At 50.1% G+C, this 21,199-nt stretch overlaps 1 protein-coding gene across 1 annotated transcript in view; it reads left to right on the top strand.

The window, feature by feature from the left end:
• The window catches only part of LOC140386945 (multidrug and toxin extrusion protein 1-like), a 102,464-nt gene that overhangs the window by 4,495 nt on the left and 76,770 nt on the right, over nucleotides 1-21,199 (top strand). Inside the window, exons 4-10 of the mRNA XM_072469862.1 lie at nucleotides 2,373-2,415; nucleotides 4,174-4,218; nucleotides 10,291-10,388; nucleotides 12,023-12,120; nucleotides 13,052-13,165; nucleotides 13,498-13,565; nucleotides 13,808-13,916. Coding sequence (XP_072325963.1) covers nucleotides 2,373-2,415; nucleotides 4,174-4,218; nucleotides 10,291-10,388; nucleotides 12,023-12,120; nucleotides 13,052-13,165; nucleotides 13,498-13,565; nucleotides 13,808-13,916 — 575 coding nt within the window. The remainder of the gene's footprint in view (nucleotides 1-2,372; nucleotides 2,416-4,173; nucleotides 4,219-10,290; nucleotides 10,389-12,022; nucleotides 12,121-13,051; nucleotides 13,166-13,497; nucleotides 13,566-13,807; nucleotides 13,917-21,199) is intronic.

The following is a 21,199-nucleotide window of genomic DNA, read 5'->3' as shown; positions in this document are numbered from 1 at the left end:
AAACACGCCAGATGCAGGCGGTAAGAGCAGGAGAGACTGCCGGTCAGCCACGCTTGATGTGGTGCTCCTCAAGCTCTGAGCTTCTGGTGACCTGTGCCAGGAAAATAAATCAGCTATGGCAACAGATGAAAGTCTGACTTGTGCATCACCAGGGTGTGGGGCGAGAAACGACATTACCTTTGATTATGTCCTGGTTCCTTCTGCCGCCTTGCCAACGTCCCTTAAGTGGTCCGTCGGAGGCCATTAAGTGAAAGGTCCTCCTTGTTTGACTTACCTTTTTGAATGTGGAGCCTGGAGGAAGAAGCAGGATGGCCTCTGGTGGCAAAGGACTATGACTGCCCGCTGCAAACTCACGTTTGCCCGCCCTGGAACCACTTGAGGGGCAGCTTCATCAAACTACATTGGTCTAGAGAGAAGAATAAATAGCAAGCTGCCATGGAGGCCCAGGGGGGGGGCACGCAGCTCACTGCAATTATTCAGCCGAGGCCTGAGGCCCATTTCCGGACTAGGCCTCAGGCTCCTGGGTGCTTCCCCGCCCATTTTGGGCCCAGAAATTAGACCCGGATGAATTTTTGCCTCCGTCTCCCTTTGCCTCTCCATGCGCGTGTGGAGTTTGGCCATCAATGATGCGACCATCAATTCACACGGGACGATTAGTAGAAGTGAACAATGGTTTTAATAAGCTAGATCTGTGCCTGCCTGCGACTGAGTGCCACCTACAGGCTGTAGATCGATATACCTCCCCCGAGGGGGCGGAGCCACAGGCGGAGCCCACAAGGGCATCAACATAATACAGTACAATACAGTGGTGAATTGTAGCAGCAATACGTTCACCACAGCCCTAAAGCTTAAACCTTCCCAGAAAGGACAGAGGTTTAATTTTACTCCAGTCAATTATTTTTAACTCGGGACTTGAACCACATCCAGCTTCACTTTTTTAAAAAATCTGTGTAAGTGGGAAGGAAAATGGGAGAAGATTTTAAAGAGAAATATTTTTATTCTCCTCCTTTTTCACACCTTCTCCCAAATTTCCACCCACCAACAATAAACAATAATCAGTCACGAATATGTCAATCCCCAGATCAATAACAGTGATCCCATCCTCCTACCAAACCCCAAACATTAGCCCGCATATTCACATAAACAAATGACAAAAAGGAATCCGGAATCACCCATAGTCACCATTAACACGCACAGTCCCCCTCCCCCAACCCTCTCACCCACACGCCCCAACTAATGTTCAATGTTATTCAGTTCTTGAAAGTGCATGATGAATAATGCCCATGAATTGTAGAACCCCTCCATCCTTCCCCTCAGTTCAAACTTAACCTTCTCAAGAGTCAAGAATTCCAGCAGGTCCCCCCGCCACGCCAGGGCACAGGGTGGAGAGGCTGCTCTCCAGCCTATCAGGATCCACCTTCGGACGATCAACGAGGCGAAGGCTACAACATCTGCCTCCGCGCCCGTTTCCAACCCCGGCTGGTCCGACACCCCGAATATGGCCTCCCGAGGGCCCGGGTCCAGTTTCACACGCACCACTTTAGAGATTACCCGAAAAACCTCCTCAGCTTTGGACAGGACCAAAACATGTGAATGTGACTTGCGATGTTCACACACATCTTTTACCCCTTCAAAGAATTGGCTCATCCTCGCCCTCGTGAGGTGCGCTCTATATACCACCTTCAGTTGTATCAGCCCCAACCTCGCGCACGAGGTGGAGGCGTTCACTCTCCGGAGCACCTCACATCAGAATCCCTCCTCCATATCCTTTCCCAACTCTTCCTCCCACTTTGCTTTGATCCCTTCCAGTGGTGCCTTCTCCTCTTCCAAAATAGCTCCGTAAACCGCCGACACTATCCCCTCCTCCAGTCCCCCTGTCGTCAGCACCTCCTCCAGCAATGTGGAGGTCGGCTCCACCGGGAAGCTCTGTATCTCCTTTCTGGCAAAATCTCGAACCTGCATGTGTCTAAACATTTCCCCCTGTTCCCGCCCATACCTCGCTTCCAGCTCCTTCAGCCCTGCAAATCGACCCCCAAGAAACAAATCTTTTAGTGCCTTAATGGAAAATGGGGGAAGTTGAGGAAATTTCCGGTTGTCATTGATGCGGGCTGGGGCTGTTGTTGTGTTACAATGGGCAACCGTTCCATAGTCTTGACAAGTGTATTGGCAGCTGCAATGCCAAAGTCCCAAGAAATCGCTGGAGCAGAGGATCAATGGTCTAATTCACCTGTGCTGCAATTTCCTGGGATGTTTGCGCGACAGATGCACCGACACAACGACAGGTGTTTTCCACAAATTCCGGGTCCCCTGGGAATATTATGCTAACGCTCAGCTCTTGGGTTTGAGTGCTGATGTGTGAACTTCCCTTCCAGGCTATGCCAGCTTTATGTGAAGATATTCATCCCTGCTCTTCCTGTGAGTATTAATTCCTCTGCTCCCGGTGTTATAAGGTTAACGGTGCGTGCTCGTCAGGGATTACGTTGCTTGCAAATTTCAATGGTAGGGGCGATTGCCAATAAGTCTCGAATAAATCCTCCCCTCACCCGGTCTCTGTCCCCTTACCACCGCGTTCAGTTTTGTTGCTGGGACAATCGGAGGTTTTGAGTTCAGGACGATGACGTTCAGTGCAGAATGTGAGGCGGGTATTGCTGATTTTCCCCTCTATTCCCCCAGGAGGATTTTAAGTGAGTTTGATCAAACCTCTACTATCCATGGATTGAGGGGCTGAATGGTCTTTTCTCTATCTCCAGCCAAAGCGCATCGGGAAACAATTTTCCCTGCAGTGCCAATCCTGACCAGCAGATGGCACAGATGCGGCGTTCGGTTTAAATGATTTTGACGGAATGAAGGGACTCGCCAGCCTTTTAATTTGACCCACCCCCTGGTTGCTGATCCGATTTCCAAACAGCTCCAAATTGCACCAATTGTTTTCACCATCTATGTAGATGGAAGTGGCAAACAGTTACAGAACATGGAACACAGAACATACAGTGCAGAAGGAGGCCATTCGGCCCATCGAGTCTACACCGACCCACTTAAGCCCTCATTTCCACCCTATTCCCGTAACCCAATAACCCCTCCTAATGTTTTTTTTTTGGTCGCTAAGGGCAATTTATCATGGCCAATCCACTTAACCTGCACATCTTTGGACTGTGGGAGGAAACCGGAGCACCCGGAGGAAACCCACGCAGACATGGGGAGAACGTGCAAAGTCCACACAGACAGTCACCCGAGGTCGGAATTGAACTTGGGACCCTGGCGCTGTGAGGCCATGCCGCCCTAATAGTGGGGACCAAAGGGTGGGGCAGAGAGAAGGGGGAGTGAGGCAAGGAAAGAGAGATGGTGAAGAGAGAGAGCGGAAGGAAGAAGGGGAAATGAGAGAGCACAGGAGAGAGAGAGCGGGCGTGGAACAGTAAAGGGGAGGGCGAAAGCAAGGGAAGAGGGAGAGGTAGAGAGAGAGGGGGGGACAGAGGGACAGGGAGGGTTTGAGAGGGCGGAACTACTTCCCTCCCTCTCTCCTCTCATCTCTTGGCTCTCCTTCCTCACTCTTTTCTCTCTTCCCCCTCTCTTTCATACCTTCCTCTCCCTCCCCTTAGACTCTCCCTGTCACTCTCTTTCCCCCAGGAGTGGGGTCCTGGGGATGGGACCCGGAATGAAGCTGGGCACAGGGCCCCACTCCATAAATCCACCATTGCTCTCCCCTCCCACACGCCCCCTCTACTATTCCTCTTTTTCACCTTCTCTCGCTTTCTCTCTGTAGTACCCTCAATAATGACGCGAGAGTGTAGAATGGTAAATGAAGGCTTTAATAAGCAGAGAAGTAGTCAGTGACCGAGACGTGTGCGTACTGAGTGCCACCTACAGGGCGTCACCTTATATACGGCTCCCTGGTGGGCGGAGCCGGAGGCGGAGTCCCCCAGGGTTCCAAACCCGGTCTTAAAGGGGCATCACCTACATGGTGTTAAGGATACAGTAACCATTCATCACACTCTCTCTCTCACCCATTCTCTTTCCATCCCCCCACCCACACACCACCATCCCATTCTCCTTCTTTTCGTTCTGTTTACATTCCCTCAGGCTCTGTCTGTTGCCCTGATGGTGGCAGTGATAGTTGTGAGGGGTGTTTTTACTGCCTGCTGTGTGTTAATCACCCTCTGTCTCACATCCCCACAGGCAGTTTTCCTGTACCAGCTCCAGGTTCGATATCTACAGAATCAGGTATTGCTAATCCAGATATTAGTAAATCCCAGGCAGATTGTGGTCGTAGTAATAGTTTTTATTTCTACCTTTCCTGCCTTTTGATGCATTTAAAAAATATATAAATATTAAACTCTGATGAACCAAGTGGGGAACCTCATTGTAGTGACATCACGGAGCTTAAATCTCTCTTTCACACACATGCACACACCCTCTTCCTTTTCTCTCCTCTGTTCCCCCTCATTGATCTATCTGTCTCACCCCATCTCTCTACCCATCCCTTCCTTCCTCCTCCTCTCCCAATTCTTCCCCCCCTTTCTCTCTCCCCCTCCCTCTATCCCCTTCTCTCTCTCCCCTGTTTCCCTCAAGACTTTCTCTCCCCCCCCCTCTCTTTCTCTCCTCCTTTGCTCTCCCACTCTCTTCCTCTGCCATTCCCCTTCTCTCTCTCTCTCTCTTCTCTCTTTTCCCACTCACTCCCCATCTGTTATCTTTCTCTCTCACCCCCGCGCCTCCACTCTCTTCCCCCCCACCCACCCCTTCCTCTTTTCTAATCCTTGAGGGGACGTGAGAGTCGCTGGTTCAGCCACCCTTTATTACCCATCCCTAATTGCCCTTGAGGAGGTGGTACTGAGGGACCTTGAACCCCTGCAGTCCATTAAAAAAAAAATATATATGTTTATGAAGAATTTTTAAACAAAAATTTCAACCATACAAACAAACCCCATCCCCCCGTACCAAAAAGAAAAGAAAACTGGCATAGCAAGACATAAGCATGGCAAATCAATATGAGACAGAACTTTGTACATTGGATTCCTCCCGTACATATCAGTTTTCCGGATCATTTATGTATTTTCTTGCTCAGAGGCCCCCCAGAAACAAAAACCTTCCCCGTCCCCCCTTCTTCCCCCCCCCAAAAGAGATGTCCCCCCCTCCTCTCCCCCCCCCCCCCCCCCCCGCTTGGGTTGCTGCTGCTGTCGACCAAACTTCATCTAACGCGAGATAGTCGAGGAACGGTTGCCACCGCCTGGCGAACCCCTGCACAGACCCTCTCAAGGCAAACTTTATCCTCTCCAACTTGATAAACCCTGCCATGTCATTTATCCAGGCTTCCACACTGGGGGGCTTCGCATCTTTCCACACTGACAAGGTCCTTCGTCGGGCTACCAGGGACGCAAAGGCCAGAATGCCGGCCTCTTTCGCCTCCTGCACTCCCGGCTCGTCCGCTACTTCAAATATTGCTAGCCCCCAACTTGGCTTGACCCGGACTTTCACCACCTTAGTTATAGCTCTCGCAACTCCCCTCCAGAACCCATCCAGTGCCGGGCACGACCAAAACATATGGGCATGGTTCGCCGGGCTTCCTGAGCACCTCCCACATCTGTCCTCCACCCCAAAGAACCTACTCAGCCTCGCCACCGTCATATGCGCTCTGTGAACAACCTTAAATTGTATCAGGCTAAGCCTGGCACATGAGGACGAGGAATTAACCCTACTTAGGGCATCAGCCCACAGACCCTCCTCAATCTCCTCCCCCAGCTCCTCTTCCCATTTACCCTTCAGCTCCTCTACCAAAGCCTCCCCCTCTTCTTTCATCTCCTGGTATATCGCCGACACCTTGCCCTCCGACCCATACGCCCCAAATCACCCTGTCTTGAACCCCCTGTGCCGGGGGTAGCGGAGATTCCCTCACTTGCCGCCTCACAAACGCCCTCACCTGCATGTACTTGAAATCGTTTCCCGGGGGTAGCCCAAACTTCTCCTCCAGCGCCCCTAAGCTCGCAAACGTCCCATCGATGAACAGATCCCCCATTCTTCTAATCCTTGCCCGATGCCAGCTCTGAAACCCCCCGTCCATCCTTCCTGGGACAAACCGATGGTTATCTCTGATCGGGGACCACACCGAGGCTCCCATCTCACCCGTGTCGTCTCCACTGCCCCCAGATCTTTAGCGTTGCCGCCACCACCGGACTCGTGGTGAACCTTGTCGGCGAGAGCGGCAGCGGTACCGTCACCAGCGCCCCCAGGCTCGTTCCTTTGCAGGACGCCATCTCCAACCTCTTCCATGCCGCCCCCTCTCCCTCCATCACCCACTTACGGATCATCGCCACGTTGGCTGCCCAGTAGTAGCCACCCAGATTCGGCAGCGCCAGCCCTCCTCTATCTCTACTATGCTCCAGGAACCCCCTCCTTACCCTCGGGGTCTTGCTCGCCCACACAAAACCCATAATGCTCCTGCTTACCCTCTTAAAAAAGACCTTGGTATTCACAATTGGAAGGCATTGGAATACAAAAAGAAACCTCGGGAGGACCACCATTTTAATCGACTGTACTCTGCCCGCTAGCGAGAGTGGCAACATGTCCCATCGTTTAAAGTCCTCCTCCATCTGCTCCATCAGCCACGTCAAATTAAGTTTGTGCAGGGCCCCCCAGCTCCTAGATACCTGGACCCCCAAGTATCGAAAGCTCCTTTCCGCCCTCCTCAACGGTAGGTCGTCTATCCCTCTTCCCTGATCCCCCGGATGCACCACAAAGAGCTCACTCTTCCCTACATTGAGCTTGTAGCCCGAGAAGTCCCCAAACTCCCTTAGGATCTGCATGACCTCCACCATCCCCTCCACTGGGTCCGCCACATACAGCAACAGGTCGTCTGCGTACAGCGACACTCGATGCTCCTCTCCCCCTCGAACCACCCCCCTCCATTTCTTGGACTCCCTTAATGCCATGGCCAAATGTTCAATTGCTAATGCGAACAGCAGAGGGGACAGGGGGCACCCCTGCCTCGTCCCTCGATACAGCCGGAAATACTCCGACCTCCGCCGATTCGTAACCACACTCACCACCGGGGCTCTATAGAGGAGCTTAACCCAACTGATAAAGCCTCCCCTGAACCCAAACCTCCGCAACACTTCCCAGAGATACTCCCACTCTACCCGATCGAAGGCCTTCTCCGCGTCCATAGCTGCCACTATCTCCGCCTCTCCCTCCACCGATGGCATCATTATCACATTTAGGAGCCTCCGCACATTGGTATTTAGCTGCCTGCCCTTTACAAATCCCGTCTGGTCCTCGTGAATCACCCCCGGGACACAGTCCTCAATCCTTGTAGCCAACACTTTTGCCAGCAACTTAGCATCTACGTTGAGGAGTGAGATCGGCCGATACGACCCGCATTGCAGTGGGTCCTTATCACGCTTCAGGATCAAAGAGATCGTCGCCTCCGACATTGTCGGGGGCAGGGTCCCCCCCTCCCTTGCCTCATTGAAAGTCCTTACCAGCAACGGGGCTAACAGGTCTACGTACTTCCTATAAAACTCCACCGGGAACCCATCCGGCCCCGGGCCTTCCCTGCCTGCATGCTCCCCAGTCCTTTAACCAGCCCTTCCACCCGAATTGGTGCCCCCAACCCAGCCACCTCCTGCTCCTCCACCCTTGGGAACCTCAGTGGGTCCAAGAATCGCCGCATCCCCTCTTTTCCCCCTGGGGGCTGGGACCTATACAGCACCTCGTAGAAGGCCTTGAATGCCTCATTCATTTTCCCTGCACTCTGCACCGTAGTTCCCCTGCCATCTTTGACTCCACCTATTTCCCTCGCTGCCATCCTCTTACGGAGCTGATGTGCCAGCATCCGGCTCGCCTTCTCCCCATATTCATACATCGCCCCCTGTACCTTCCTCCACTGTGCCTCTGCCTTTCCTGTGGTCAACAGGTCAAACTCCGTCTGGAGACTTCGCCTCTCCCTGAGTAGTCCCTCATCCGGAGCCTCTGCATATCTCCTGTCCACTCTTAAAATCTCCCCCACTAACCTCTCCCTTTCCCTGCCCTCTCTCTTCTCCCTATGAGCCCTAATGGAGATTAACTCTCCCCTGACCACCGCCTTCAGCGCCTCCCATACTACCCCCACCTGCACCTCCCCGTTGTCGTTGGCCTCCAGATACCTTTCGATGCACCCCCGCACACTTCCTCGTCTGCCAGCAGTCCCACATCCAACCGCCACAGCGGGCGTTGGTCTCTCTCCTCCCCCAGTTCTAGTTCCACCCAGTGCGGGGCGTGGTCTGAAATGGCTATGGCCGAATACTCCGTTCCCTCCACTTTCGGGATCAATGCCCTGGCCAGAATAAAATTTTTTATCCGGGAATAGGCCTTGTGTACATGGGAGAAAAAAGAAAATTCTCTGGCCAAAGGCCTGGCAAATCTCCACGGATCTACTCCCCCCATCTGATCTGTAAACCCCCTGAGCACCTTGGCCGCAGACGGCCTCTTTCCGGTCCTATATCTGGAGCGATCCAGTGCTGGGTCCAACACCGTGTTGAAATCCCCACCCATTATCAAGCTTCCTACCTCCAAGTCCGGAATACGCCCCAACATACGTTTCATGAATCCAGCATCGTCCCAATTCGGGGTGCATGCATTCACCAGTACCACCTCCGTCCCCTGCAACCTACCGCTCACCATCACGTATCGGCCTCCATTGCCCGCTACTATGTTCTTGGCCTCAAACGACGACACCCGCTTTCCCACCAGTATTGCCACCCCTCTATTCTTCGCATCCAGCCCTGAATGGAACACCTCTCCCACCCATCCCTTCCTTAACCTGACCTGATCTGCCACCTTCAGATGTGTCTCCTGAAGCATGGCCACGTCTGCCTTCAGTCACTTTAAGTGTGCAAACACGCGGGCCCTCTTTTCCGTTTGGATAAAGGTCCAAGCCTCTTCTGGCGTTTTGAAATAGTGGTGTCGGTCCTGATACGTGACCCACAGGCGCGCTGGCTGCAGCATTCCGAATCTCACCCTTTTTTTATGCAGCACCGCCTTGGCCCGGTTGAAGCCAGCTGTCCTCTTTGCCACCTCCGCGCTCCAGCCCTGGTAGACTCGGATCACCGCATTCTCCCATCTACTGCTCCGCTCCTTCTTGGCCCATCTCAGGACACTCTCTCTGTCCGCGAAACGATGGAACCTCGCCACTATCGCCCTTGGCGGCTCATCAGCCTTGGGTCTCCTCGCCAGGACCCGGTGAGCCCCTTCTAGCTCCAGGGGGCTCGGGAAGGCTCCCGCACCCATCAGCGAGTGGAGCATCGTGCTCACATACGCCCCGGCATCAGCCCCCTCCACTCCTTCGGGGAGACCCAGAATCCGGAGATTCTTCCTCCGCGACCTGTTCTCCAGGACCTCGATTCTCTCAGCCCACCGCTTGTGCAGCGCCTCGTGCGCCTCCATCTTCACCGCCAGGCCCAAGATCTCGTCCTCGTTCTCGTTGGTTTTGTCCCTCACCTCTCGGAGCTCTACCGCCTGGGCCTTCTGGGTCGCCTTCCGCCCCTCGATCGCCAACAGCATTGGCGCCAGCACCTCCTTTTTAAGCTGCTCCACGCAGCGCCTGAGAAACTCCTGCTGGTCCGGCCCCCATGCTGCTCGATCTCCGCCCTCCGCCATCTTGTTTTTTCCCCCTCGTTTCTGCCGCTGCTCCAAAGCATCTTTTTCCGCCGCTCCACTTCCAGTCCCCTCCATACACGACGGAAGGGGGACCTTGCTTCACCTTCCCACACGGGGAGAATGAAATCCCCGCAGACACGGGGGAGAATGTGCAAACTCCACACGGACAGTGACCCAGAGCCGGGATTCGAACCCGGGTCCTCAGCGCCGTAGTCGCAGTGCTAACTACTGTGCCGCCCTGGTGTCGAGCTTCTTGGGTGTTGTTGGAGCTGCACTCATCCAGGCAAGTGGAGAGTATTCCATTGCACTCCTGACTTGTGCCTTGTGGGTGGTGGACAGGCTTTTTTGGGGGTTGGGGGGGGGGGGGGGGGGGGGGGGGTGCGCTGTCAGGAGGTGAGTTAATTTCTTTCCCATCTTTCTTTTATTCACTCCTCCTTATATTCTCTTACTTTCTCTCTCTCTCTTTCACTCTTGCTGTGGGTGATGGAGGTGCCACTCTCCGGGAGAGGCAGCAGTTACACAGTCCCCGTTGGTCGGTGAGACAGGAGAGCGGAGACCTCAAACTGTTTTGGGGAGGGTGTCTAATTATTGCAGAAGTCCGTGCGGTGGGTGCTGGTTTTCTTCGACTGCCTGCAGACAGCTCTGTGTTTTACGCCCCGCATACAGGGTATAACTCTGCCGCAGGTGTTCACAGGACTGGTGGCGAACGTCCTGAGTGCATTAGTAAACTACCTCTTTCTGATGGTGCTGAAACTGGGCGTGGCGTGAGTAACGGCTTCTTTTTACACACGTTCGGCAAAGACAGGCATTCGCCACCATGGCTCCTGTGATGTCATGGCACAGATCACAAGACCCGTTTGATTGGACAGGGCTGGGAATGCTCATTAGGCCCAGGCAGCGCCTGCGGGGAAAGAAACGGGGCGCAATTCAACCGGGAGAAAAGCGAGTCCGGTTTCGGAGGCATTGAGCGCCCGCAGGGCCAGGAAAGACCCCGCTATTTAAAGGCACTTTGCCGTTTTGTTTGACGGGGAACGTCCCGTCGAGGCCGCACTCACCTCACCTCATGTTTTGGGGCCCCATTTTTAAAGGCAGCCACGATCTTTCAGCGCCCCCCCCCCCCCCGCTCAGCGACCCCACCGTGGTCTCCTGACTCCCCCTTTGCGCCCAACTTACCTCTTCCGGGTCCTGACGTCCACACTCACCCCACCTCTTATGGGCAAGGCCCAACACGGGCAACCTGGCACCTGGGCACCTTGGCACTGCCAGCCTGGCACTCTGCCAGTGCCCCAGACAACCTGGCAGTGCCACCCGAGCACCCTGGCAAATCAGGCGCGACGGGATGGTTAAATCGCGCCCACAAAGCTCACATTGCAGACTGATGACCCTCATCGGACACTTTCTGATTTTGGACCCAATTTTCCGATTCACGCCATGAATTTGACTCAAAGCGTCAACTTGCCAACTCTGATGAGATGTGTTCTGAAGGTTTAATCCCATGACCTCCAGCCATTGGTCGCGCTGCACGTCTACCTCTCAGTGCCCCACCCGCCCCACACTCTCTATTGGTCGCTCACATGTCCGCCTCATGGTGACCCACCCCTATTCGCTCACCGTTGGTTGTCCAACATGTCTGCCTCACGGTGCCCCACCCTCACTCAGCAATTACACGTGAGCAGCAGATTGGATATCTGGTTGGGTCTTTACTGGCTGGAAGCCTTGCTGATGCCACGATGTGATTTGATGATACATAGATACATAGGAGATAGGAGCAGGAGGAGGCCTTTTGGCCCTTTGAGCCTGCTCCACCATTCATCACCATCATGGCTGATCATCCAACTCAATAGCCTAATCCTGCTTTCTCCCCATTGCCTTTGATCCCAGTCTCCCCAAGTGCTATATCCAGCCGCCTCTTGAATATATTCAATGTTTTAGCAACAACTACTTCCTGTGGTAATGAATTCCACAGGCTCACCACTCTTTGGGTGAAGAAATGTCTCCTCATCTCTGTCCGAAATGGTTTACCCTGAATCCTCAGACTGTGACCCCTGGTTCTGGACACACCCATCGTTGGTAACATCTTCCCCGCATCTCCCCTGTCTAGTCCCGTTAGAATTTTATAAATCTCTATGAGATCCCCCCCCCCTCATTCTTCTGAACTCCAGCGAGAACAATCCCAACCTAGTCAATCTCTCCTCATACGACAGTCCCGCCATCCCTGGAATCAGTCTGGTGAACCTTCGCTGCACTCCCTCGAGAGCAAGAACATCCTTCCTCAAAGAAGGAGACCAAAACTGCGCACACTATTCCAGGTGTGGCCTCACCAAGGCCCTGTATAATTGCAGCAACACATCCCTGCTCCTATCCTCGATGATTAACGCGTTCATTCTTTTTGTTTCAGAGGCTCTGCCTGGGCCAACGTGATTTCACAATACAGCCAGAACATTATCCTCTTCACTTACATTAGATGGAGAAAACTGCACCTTCAAACATGGGGAGGTAATGCCAGCTTGTTCTGGAAAGCAATGGGTTCTCCTTAGAGGCTAAGGGGGGTATTCGATCGAGCCGTTTCAAAACGGTGAAGGATTTCGATTGAGTAAATAAAGAGAAACTGTTCCCAATGGCCGAAGGGTCGATGCCCAGAGGAAACCAATTGGAGGTGATTGGCCAAAGAACCCAGGGGCGACATGGGGGGAAAACTGCTTGTTCTGATAAATGGTTAAAATTTGGAAGGCACTGCCGGGCGGGGGCGGAGGGGGGGGGGGGGGGGGTGGAAACGGACTCAGTGATTGTCTTCAGAAGGAAACTGGATAAATAATTGTAGAGAGAACAAATTGCGGAGATGCCGAAAAAGAGTGGGGGTAAGGGGAAGAGGGGTGGTGGAGTGGGACTAAATGAATCGCTCTTTGAAAGAGAGGGCACAGACTCGATGGGCCGAATGACGTCCTTCTGGGCTGTCTTCCTCTTATGCTTGCAGGAGGGAGCGGGTGAGGTCGACGAGGAAATGAAGAGTTTTGAAGACTCTTTTGTGGGTTGGATTATCCCCCCCCCCCCCCCCCCCCCCCCCCCGCAGGATCCTCTGCTCCCGCCGCCGACTATGGCGTTTTACGTGGCTTGTCACTCCACCCCCCCCCCAGCAGCCCCCCCCCCTGCCCTGCCGCGCCCCCCCCCCCCCCGCCCCCCCCCCCCCCCCTGCCAGGGAACCTGCCGCAAGGGGTCACCGGGAGCCAATGTGTCGGACAACGAGCACTGGGTGAAAGGGAGTTGGGGGACGAGGCAGGAAGCCGGTAAAGGAGGTATTGGCGCGTGCTGGAAGGTGGGCGGGGCCGGTCCAGCCAGCAGTGGGCCGGTTGCCTCTGGAGGGAACAGTGGGAACTTGTAGAGCTTTCGACGGCTGCCCTAATGGAGCTTTTTGGTTGTCTTGGCCCAGGATGGACAATGGACTGCCTACAGGAATGGGGACCATTCTTGCGACTGGCTATCCCCAGCATGCTCATGTTTTGCATCGAGTTATGGGCCTATGAAATGGGATCCTTCCTGGCGGGTAAGTAATTGTAGGCTGAATCCAGGCAGGATGGTCGGAATGGAAAAGCATTGACAGTGGGCAAAAGCAAAATACTGCGGATGCGGGAATCTGAAACGAAAGAGAAAATGCTGGAAAATCTCAGGAGGCCGGGCAGCATCTCGAGGGAGAGGAAAGAGCGAATGTTTCAAGTCCGATGACTCTTTGTCAAAGCTGCTGAGATTTTCCAGCATTTTCTCTTTGGTTAAAGAATTGACAGTGCCTGTTTCGGCCTGCGTTCGATGTGACCTTGCCCAGGCTGGGCTGTGTTGTGCATTTTAATGACAAATCTGATTTTCCTCTTTCTCTTCCAGGTCTAATCAGTCAAGTTGAGCTTGGGGCTCAGTCTATTATTTTCCAAGTGTTGACAGTTTTATATATGGTAAGTTTTACCCTGCAGGTTCACTATGCTCTCTGACCCACGCACCAACCCCACACCCTCCACACCCCCCATGGGACACGATTAACACCTAACGCCTACACTCGCATCCCAGCACCCAACTCGCTACATGCCACCTAGCAGGACAAGGGCATCGGCCGCATGGGAACACCATCGCCACACACTGTCCAGACTGCAGACTCTACCAGCATTTTTTTTTTAAAGTGCCGTTTTCCCATTTCCAGACTCACGTTGGGATCGGAATGGCAGCTGGGGTCCGTGTGGGAATGGCGCTCGGCAGCGGGGATCCACGGCAGGCCAAGATCTCTGCAATGACTGCCATAGTTTCTGCTGGTCAGTGAATATAGAGGCGTGTGTGCCAGATCTGTATCACACACAGTGGATATGTGTGTGTGTCTGTGTGTGTGCCTGTGTATCTGTGTGTGTGTTTATCAGTCTGTGTGTGTGCATCTGTGTGTATTTCTGTATGTGTGCATGTATCAGTGTGTATGTATGTGTGTGTATATCTGTGCATCTGTGTATGTGTGTGTGTATCTGTGTGTGTGTATATTGTATCTGTGTGTGTATATATCTGTGTGTGTGTATATGTGTATGTATCTGTGTGTGTGTATCTGTATCCGTCTGTGTGTGTCTGTCTGAATGAGTGTGTGTTTGAATATGTGTGAGTCTGTCTGAACGTGTGAGTCTGTCTGAACGTGTGAGTCTGTCTGAACGTGTGTGAGTCTGTCTGAACGTGTGTGTGTCTGTCTGAATGAGTGTGTGTCTGTCTGAATGAGTGTGTGTCTGTCTGAATGAGTGTGTGTCTGTCTGAATGAGTGTGTCTGTCTGGATGAGTGTGTGTTTGAATGTGTGTGAGTCTGTCTGAGTGTGTTTGAGTCTGCCTGAATGTGTGTGGGTCTGTCTGAATGTGTGTGAGTCTATCTGAATGTGTGTGTCTGTCTGAATGCGTGTGAGTTTGTCTGAATGTGTATGCGTCTGTCTGAACGTGTGTGTGTGTCTGAATGTGTGTGAGTCTATGATGTGTGTGAGTCTGAATGTGTGTGAGTCTATGATGTGTGTGCGTGTGTCTAAATGTGTGTGAGTCTATGAATGTGTGTGTGAGTCTGAATGTGTGTGAGTCTATGATGTGTGTGAGTCTGAATGTGTGTGAGTCTATGAATGTGTGTGTGAGTCTGAATGTGTGTGAGTCTATGATGTGTGTGAGTCTGAATCTGTGTGAGTCTATGATGTGTGTGTGTGTCTAAATGTGTGTGTCTATGAATGTGTGTGTGAGTCTGAATGTGTGTGAGTCTATGATGTGTGTGAGTCTGAATGTGTGTGAGTCTATGAATGTGTGTGTGAGTCTGAATGTGTGTGAGTCTATGAATGTGTGTGTGAGTCTACGAATGTGTGTGTGAGTCTGAATGTGTGTGAGCCTGTCTGAATGTGTGTGTGTGTCTGAACGTGTGTGTGAGTCTGTCTGAATGTGTGTGTGTGTGTCTGAATGTGTGTGAGTCTGTCTGAATGTGTGTGAGTCTGAATGTGTGTGAGTCTATGAATGTGTGTGAGTCTGAATGTGTGTGAGTCTATAATGTGTGTGAGTCTGAATGTGTGTGAGTCTATGATGTGTGTGAGTCTATGAATGTGTGTGAGTCTGAATGTGTGTGAGTCTGAATGCGTGTGAGTCTGAATGTGTGTGTTTGTCTGAATGTGTGTGAGTCTGTCTGAATGTGTGTGTCTATGAATGTGTGTTAGTCTGAATGTGTGTGAGTCTGAATGTGTGTGTGTGTCTGAATGTGTGTGAGTCTGTCTGAATGTGTGTGAGTCTGAATATGTGTGAGTCTATGATGTGTGTGTGAGTCAGAATGTGTGTGAGTCTATGATGTGTGTGTACAAGTGTTAATGTGTGTGAGTCTGAATGTGTGTGAGTCTGAATGTGTGTGTGTCTATGATGTGTGTGAGTCTATGATGTGTGTGTGTGTCTGAATGTGTGTGAGTCTATGATGTGTGTGAGTCTATGATGTGTGTGAGTCTATGATGTGTGTGAGTCTAAGATGTGTGTGAGTCTGAATGTGTGTGAGTCTATGATGTGTGTGTGTCTGAATGTGTGTGAGGCTATGAATGTGTGTGAGTCTGAATGTGTGTGAGTTTGAATGTGTGAGTCTGAATGTGTGTGAGTCTGAATGTGTGTGTGTCTGAATGTGTGTGAGTCTATGATGTGTGTGTGAGTCTAATTGTGTGAGTCTATGATGTGTGAGTCTGAATGTGTGTGAGTATGTATGTGTGTGTGTCTGAATGTGTGTGAGTCTATGATGTGTGTGTGTGCGTCTATGATGTGTGTGAGTCTGAATGTGTGTGAGTCTGAATGTGTGTGAGTCTGAATGTGTGTGAGTCTATGTTTTGTGTGAGTCTGAATCTGTGTGAGTCTGAATGTGTGTGAGTCTATGATGTGTGTGTGTGTGCGTCTATGATGTGTGTGAGTCTGAATGTGTGTGAGTCTGAATGTGTGTGTGTCTGAATGTGTGTGAGTCTATGATGTGTGTGAGTCTGAATGTGTGTGAGTCTGAATGTGTGTGTGTCTGAATGTGTGTGAGTCTGAATGTGTGTGTGTCTGAATGTGTGTGAGTCTGAATGTGTGTGAGTCTGAATGTGTGTGTGTCTGAATGTGTGTGAGTCTATGATGTGGGTGAGTCTGAATGTGTGTGTGTCTGAATGTGTGTGAGTCTATGATGTGTGTGAGTCTATGATGTGTGTGAGTCTATGATGTGTGTGAGTCTGAATGTGTGAGTCTATGATGTGTGTGAGTCTGAATGTGTGTGAGTCTATGAATGTGTGTGTGAGTCTGAATGTGTGTGAGTCTATGATGTGTGTGAGTCTGAATCTGTGTGAGTCTATGAATGTGTGTGTGAGTCTGAATGTGTGTGAGTCTATGAATGTGTGTGTGAGTCTACGAATGTGTGTGTGAGTCTGAATGTGTGTGAGCCTGTCTGAATGTGTGTGTGCGTCTGAACGTGTGTGTGAGTCTGTCTGAATGTGTGTGTGTGTGTCTGAATGTGTGTGAGTCTATGATGTGTGTGAGTCTGAATGTGTGTGAGTCTGAATGTGTGTGTGTCTGAATGTGTGTGAGTCTGAATGTGTGTGTGTCTGAATGTGTGTGAGTCTGAATGTGTGTGTGTCTGAATGTGTGTGAGTCTGAATGTGTGTGAGTCTGAATGTCTGTGTGTCTGAATGTGTGTGAGTCTATGATGTGTGTGAGTCTATGATGTGTGTGAGTCTGAATGTGTGTGAGTCTGAATGTGTGTGTGTCTGAATGTGTGTGAGTCTATGATGTGTGTGAGTCTGAATGTGTGTGAGTCTGAATGTGTGTGTGTCTGAATGTGTGTGAGTCTGAATGTATGTGAGTCTGAATGTGTGTGTGTCTGGATGTGTGTGAGTCTATGATGTGTGTGAGTCTGAATGTGTGTGAGTCTGAATGTGTGTGAGTCTATGATGTGTGTGAGTCTACGATGTGTGTGAGTCTGAATGTGTGTGAGTCTATGATGTGTGTGTGTCTGAATGTGTGTGAGTCTATGAATGTGTGTGAGTCTGAATGTGTGTGAGTCTGAATGTGTGTGAGTCTGAATGTGTGTGAGTCTGAATGTGTGTGAGTCTGAATGTGTGTGTGTCTGAATGTGTGTGAGTCTATGATGTGTGTGTGAGTCTGAATGTGTGTGAGTCTATGATGTGTGAGTCTGAATGTGTGTGAGTCTGAATGTGTGTGTGTCTGAATGTGTGTGAGTCTATGATGTGTGTGTGTGCGTCTATGATGTGTGTGAGTCTGAATGTGTGTGAGTCTGAATGTGTGTGAGTCTGAATTTGTGTGAGTCTATGATGTGTGTGAGTCTGAATCTGTGTGAGTCTGAATCTGTGTGAGTCTGAATGTGTGTGAGTCTATGATGTGTGTGTGTGTGCGTCTATGATGTGTGTGAGTCTGAATGTGTGTGAGTCTATGAATGTGTGTGTGAGTCTGAATGTGTGTGAGTCTATGATGTGTGTGAGTCTGAATGTGTGTGAGTCTATGATGTGTGTGCGTGTGTCTAAATGTGTGTGAGTCTATGAATGTGTGTGTGAGTCTGAATGTGTGTGAGTCTATGATGTGTGTGAGTCTGAATGTGTGTGAGTCTATGAATGTGTGTGTGAGTCTGAATGTGTGTGAGTCTATGATGTGTGTGAGTCTGAATCTGTGTGAGTCTATGATGTGTGTGTGTGTCTAAATGTGTGTGAGTCTATGAATGTGTGTGTGAGTCTGAATGTGTGTGAGTCTATGATGTGTGTGAGTCTGAATGTGTGTGAGTCTATGAATGTGTGTGTGAGTCTGAATGTGTGTGAGTCTATGAATGTGTGTGTGAGTCTACGAATGTGTGTGTGAGTCTGAATGTGTGTGAGCCTGTCTGAATGTATGTGTGTGTCTGAACGTGTGTGTGAGTCTGTCTGAATGTGTGTGTGTGTGTCTGAATGTGTGTGAGTCTGTCTGAATGTGTGTGAGTCTGAATGTGTGTGTGTCTATGAATGTGTGTGAGTCTGAATGTGTGTGTGTCTGAATGTGTGTGAGTCTATGATGTGGGTGAGTCTGAATGTGTGTGAGTCTGAATGTGTGTGAGTCTATGAATGTGTGTGAGTCTGAATGTGTGTGTGTCTGAATGTGTGTGAGTCTATGATGTGGGTGAGTCTGAATGTGTGTGAGTCTGAATGTGTGTGAGTCTATGATGTGTGTGAGTCTATGATGTGTGTGAGTCTGAATGTGTGTGAGTCTGAATGTGTGTGTGTCTGAATGTGTGTGAGTCTATGATGTGTGTGAGTCTGAATGTGTGTGAGTCTGAATGTGTGTGTGTCTGAATGTGTGTGAGTCTGAATGTATGTGAGTCTGAATGTGTGTGTGTCTGGATGTGTGTGAGTCTATGATGTGTGTGAGTCTGAATGTGTGTGAGTCTGAATGTGTGTGAGTCTATGATGTGTGTGAGTCTACGATGTGTGTGAGTCTGAATGTGTGTGAGTCTATGATGTGTGTGTGTCTGAATGTGTGTGAGTCTATGAATGTGTGTGAGTCTGAATGTGTGTGAGTCTGAATGTGTGTGAGTCTGAATGTGTGTGAGTCTGAATGTGTGTGAGTCTGAATGTGTGTGTGTCTGAATGTGTGTGAGTCTATGATGTGTGTGTGAGTCTGAATGTGTGTGAGTCTATGATGTGTGAGTCTGAATGTGTGTGAGTCTGAATGTGTGTGTGTCTGAATGTGTGTGAGTCTATGATGTGTGTGTGTGCGTCTATGATGTGTGTGAGTCTGAATGTGTGTGAGTCTGAATGTGTGTGAGTCTGAATTTGTGTGAGTCTATGATGTGTGTGAGTCTGAATCTGTGTGAGTCTGAATCTGTGTGAGTCTGAATGTGTGTGAGTCTATGATGTGTGTGTGTGTGCGTCTATGATGTGTGTGAGTCTGAATGTGTGTGAGTCTATGAATGTGTGTGTGAGTCTGAATGTGTGTGAGTCTATGATGTGTGTGAGTCTGAATGTGTGTGAGTCTATGATGTGTGTGCGTGTGTCTAAATGTGTGTGAGTCTATGAATGTGTGTGTGAGTCTGAATGTGTGTGAGTCTATGATGTGTGTGAGTCTGAATGTGTGTGAGTCTATGAATGTGTGTGTGAGTCTGAATGTGTGTGAGTCTATGATGTGTGTGAGTCTGAATCTGTGTGAGTCTATGATGTGTGTGTGTGTCTAAATGTGTGTGAGTCTATGAATGTGTGTGTGAGTCTGAATGTGTGTGAGTCTATGATGTGTGTGAGTCTGAATGTGTGTGAGTCTATGAATGTGTGTGTGAGTCTGAATGTGTGTGAGTCTATGAATGTGTGTGTGAGTCTACGAATGTGTGTGTGAGTCTGAATGTGTGTGAGCCTGTCTGAATGTATGTGTGTGTCTGAACGTGTGTGTGAGTCTGTCTGAATGTGTGTGTGTGTGTCTGAATGTGTGTGAGTCTGTCTGAATGTGTGTGAGTCTGAATGTGTGTGAGTCTATGAATGTGTGTGAGTCTGAATGTGTGTGAGTCTATAATGTGTGTGAGTCTGAATGTGTGTGAGTCTATGATGTGTGTGAGTCTATGAATGTGTGTGAGTCTGAATGTGTGTGAGTCTGAATGTGTGTGTTTGTCTGAATGTGTGTGAGTCTGTCTGAATGTGTGTGTCTATGAATGTGTGTTAGTCTGAATGTGTGAGTCTGAATGTGTGTGTGTGTCTGAATGTGTGTGAGTCTGTCTGAATGTGTGTGAGTCTGAATATGTGTGAGTCTATGATGTGTGTGTGAGTCAGAATGTGTGTGAGTCTATGATGTGTGTGTACAAGTGTTAATGTGTGTGAGTCTGAATGTGTGTGAGTCTGAATGTGTGTGTGTCTATGATGTGTGTGAGTCTATGATGTGTGTGTGTGTCTGAATGTGTGTGAGTCTATGATGTGTGTGAGTCTATGATGTGTGTGAGTCTACGATGTGTGTGAGTCTGAATGTGTGTGAGTCTATGATGTGTGTGTGTCTGAATGTGTGTGAGTCTATGAATGTGTGTGAGTCTGAATGTGTGTGAGTTTGAATGTGTGAGTCTGAATGTGTGTGAGTCTGAATGTGTGTGTGTCTGAATGTGTGTGAGTCTATGATGTGTGTGTGAGTCTGAATGTGTGTGAGTCTATGATGTGTGAGTCTGAATGTGTGTGAGTCTGAATGTGTGTGTGTCTGAATGTGTGTGAGTCTATGATGTGTGTGTGTGCGTCTATGATGTGTGTGAGTCTGAATGTGTGTGAGTCTGAATGTGTGTGAGTCTATGATGTGTGTGAGTCTGAATCTGTGTGAGTCTGAATCTGTGTGAGTCTGAATGTGTGTGAGTCTATGATGTGTGAGTGTGTGCGTCTATGATGTGTGTGAGTCTGAATGTGTGTGAGTCTGAATGTGTGTGTGTCTGAATGTGTGTGAGTCTATGATGTGTGTGAGTCTGAATGTGTGTGAGTCTGAATGTGTGTGTGTCTGAATGTGTGTGAGTCTGAATGTGTGTGTGTCTGAATGTGTGTGAGTCTGAATGTGTGTGAGTCTGAATGTGTGTGTGTCTGAATGTGTGTGAGTCTATGATGTGTGTGAGTCTGAATGTGTGTGTGTCTGAATGTGTGTGAGTCTATGATGTGTGTGAGTCTATGATGTGTGTGAGTCTGAATGTGTGAGTCTATGATGTGTGTGAGTCTGAATGTGTGTGAGTCTATGAATGTGTGTGTGAGTCTGAATGTGTGTGAGTCTATGATGTGTGTGAGTCTGAATCTGTGTGAGTCTATGATGTGTGTGTGTGTCTAAATGTGTGTGCTTCTATGAATGTGTGTGTGAGTCTGAATGTGTGTGAGTCTATGATGTGTGTGAGTCTGAATGTGTGTGAGTCTATGAATGTGTGTGTGAGTCTGAATGTGTGTGAGTCTATGAATGTGTGTGTGAGTCTACGAATGTGTGTGTGAGTCTGAATGTGTGTGTAAGTCTGTCTGAATGTGTGTGTGTGAGTCTGTCTGAATGTGTGTGAGTCTGAATGTGTGTGAGTCTATAATGTGTGTGTGTCTGAATGTGTGTGAGTCTATGATATGTGTGA

The sequence above is a fragment of the Scyliorhinus torazame genome, chromosome 12 (assembly GCF_047496885.1).
Source record: "Scyliorhinus torazame isolate Kashiwa2021f chromosome 12, sScyTor2.1, whole genome shotgun sequence".
Taxonomy (NCBI): Eukaryota; Metazoa; Chordata; class Chondrichthyes; order Carcharhiniformes; family Scyliorhinidae; genus Scyliorhinus; species Scyliorhinus torazame.
This window is presented reverse-complemented; position numbering and strand designations above follow the sequence as displayed.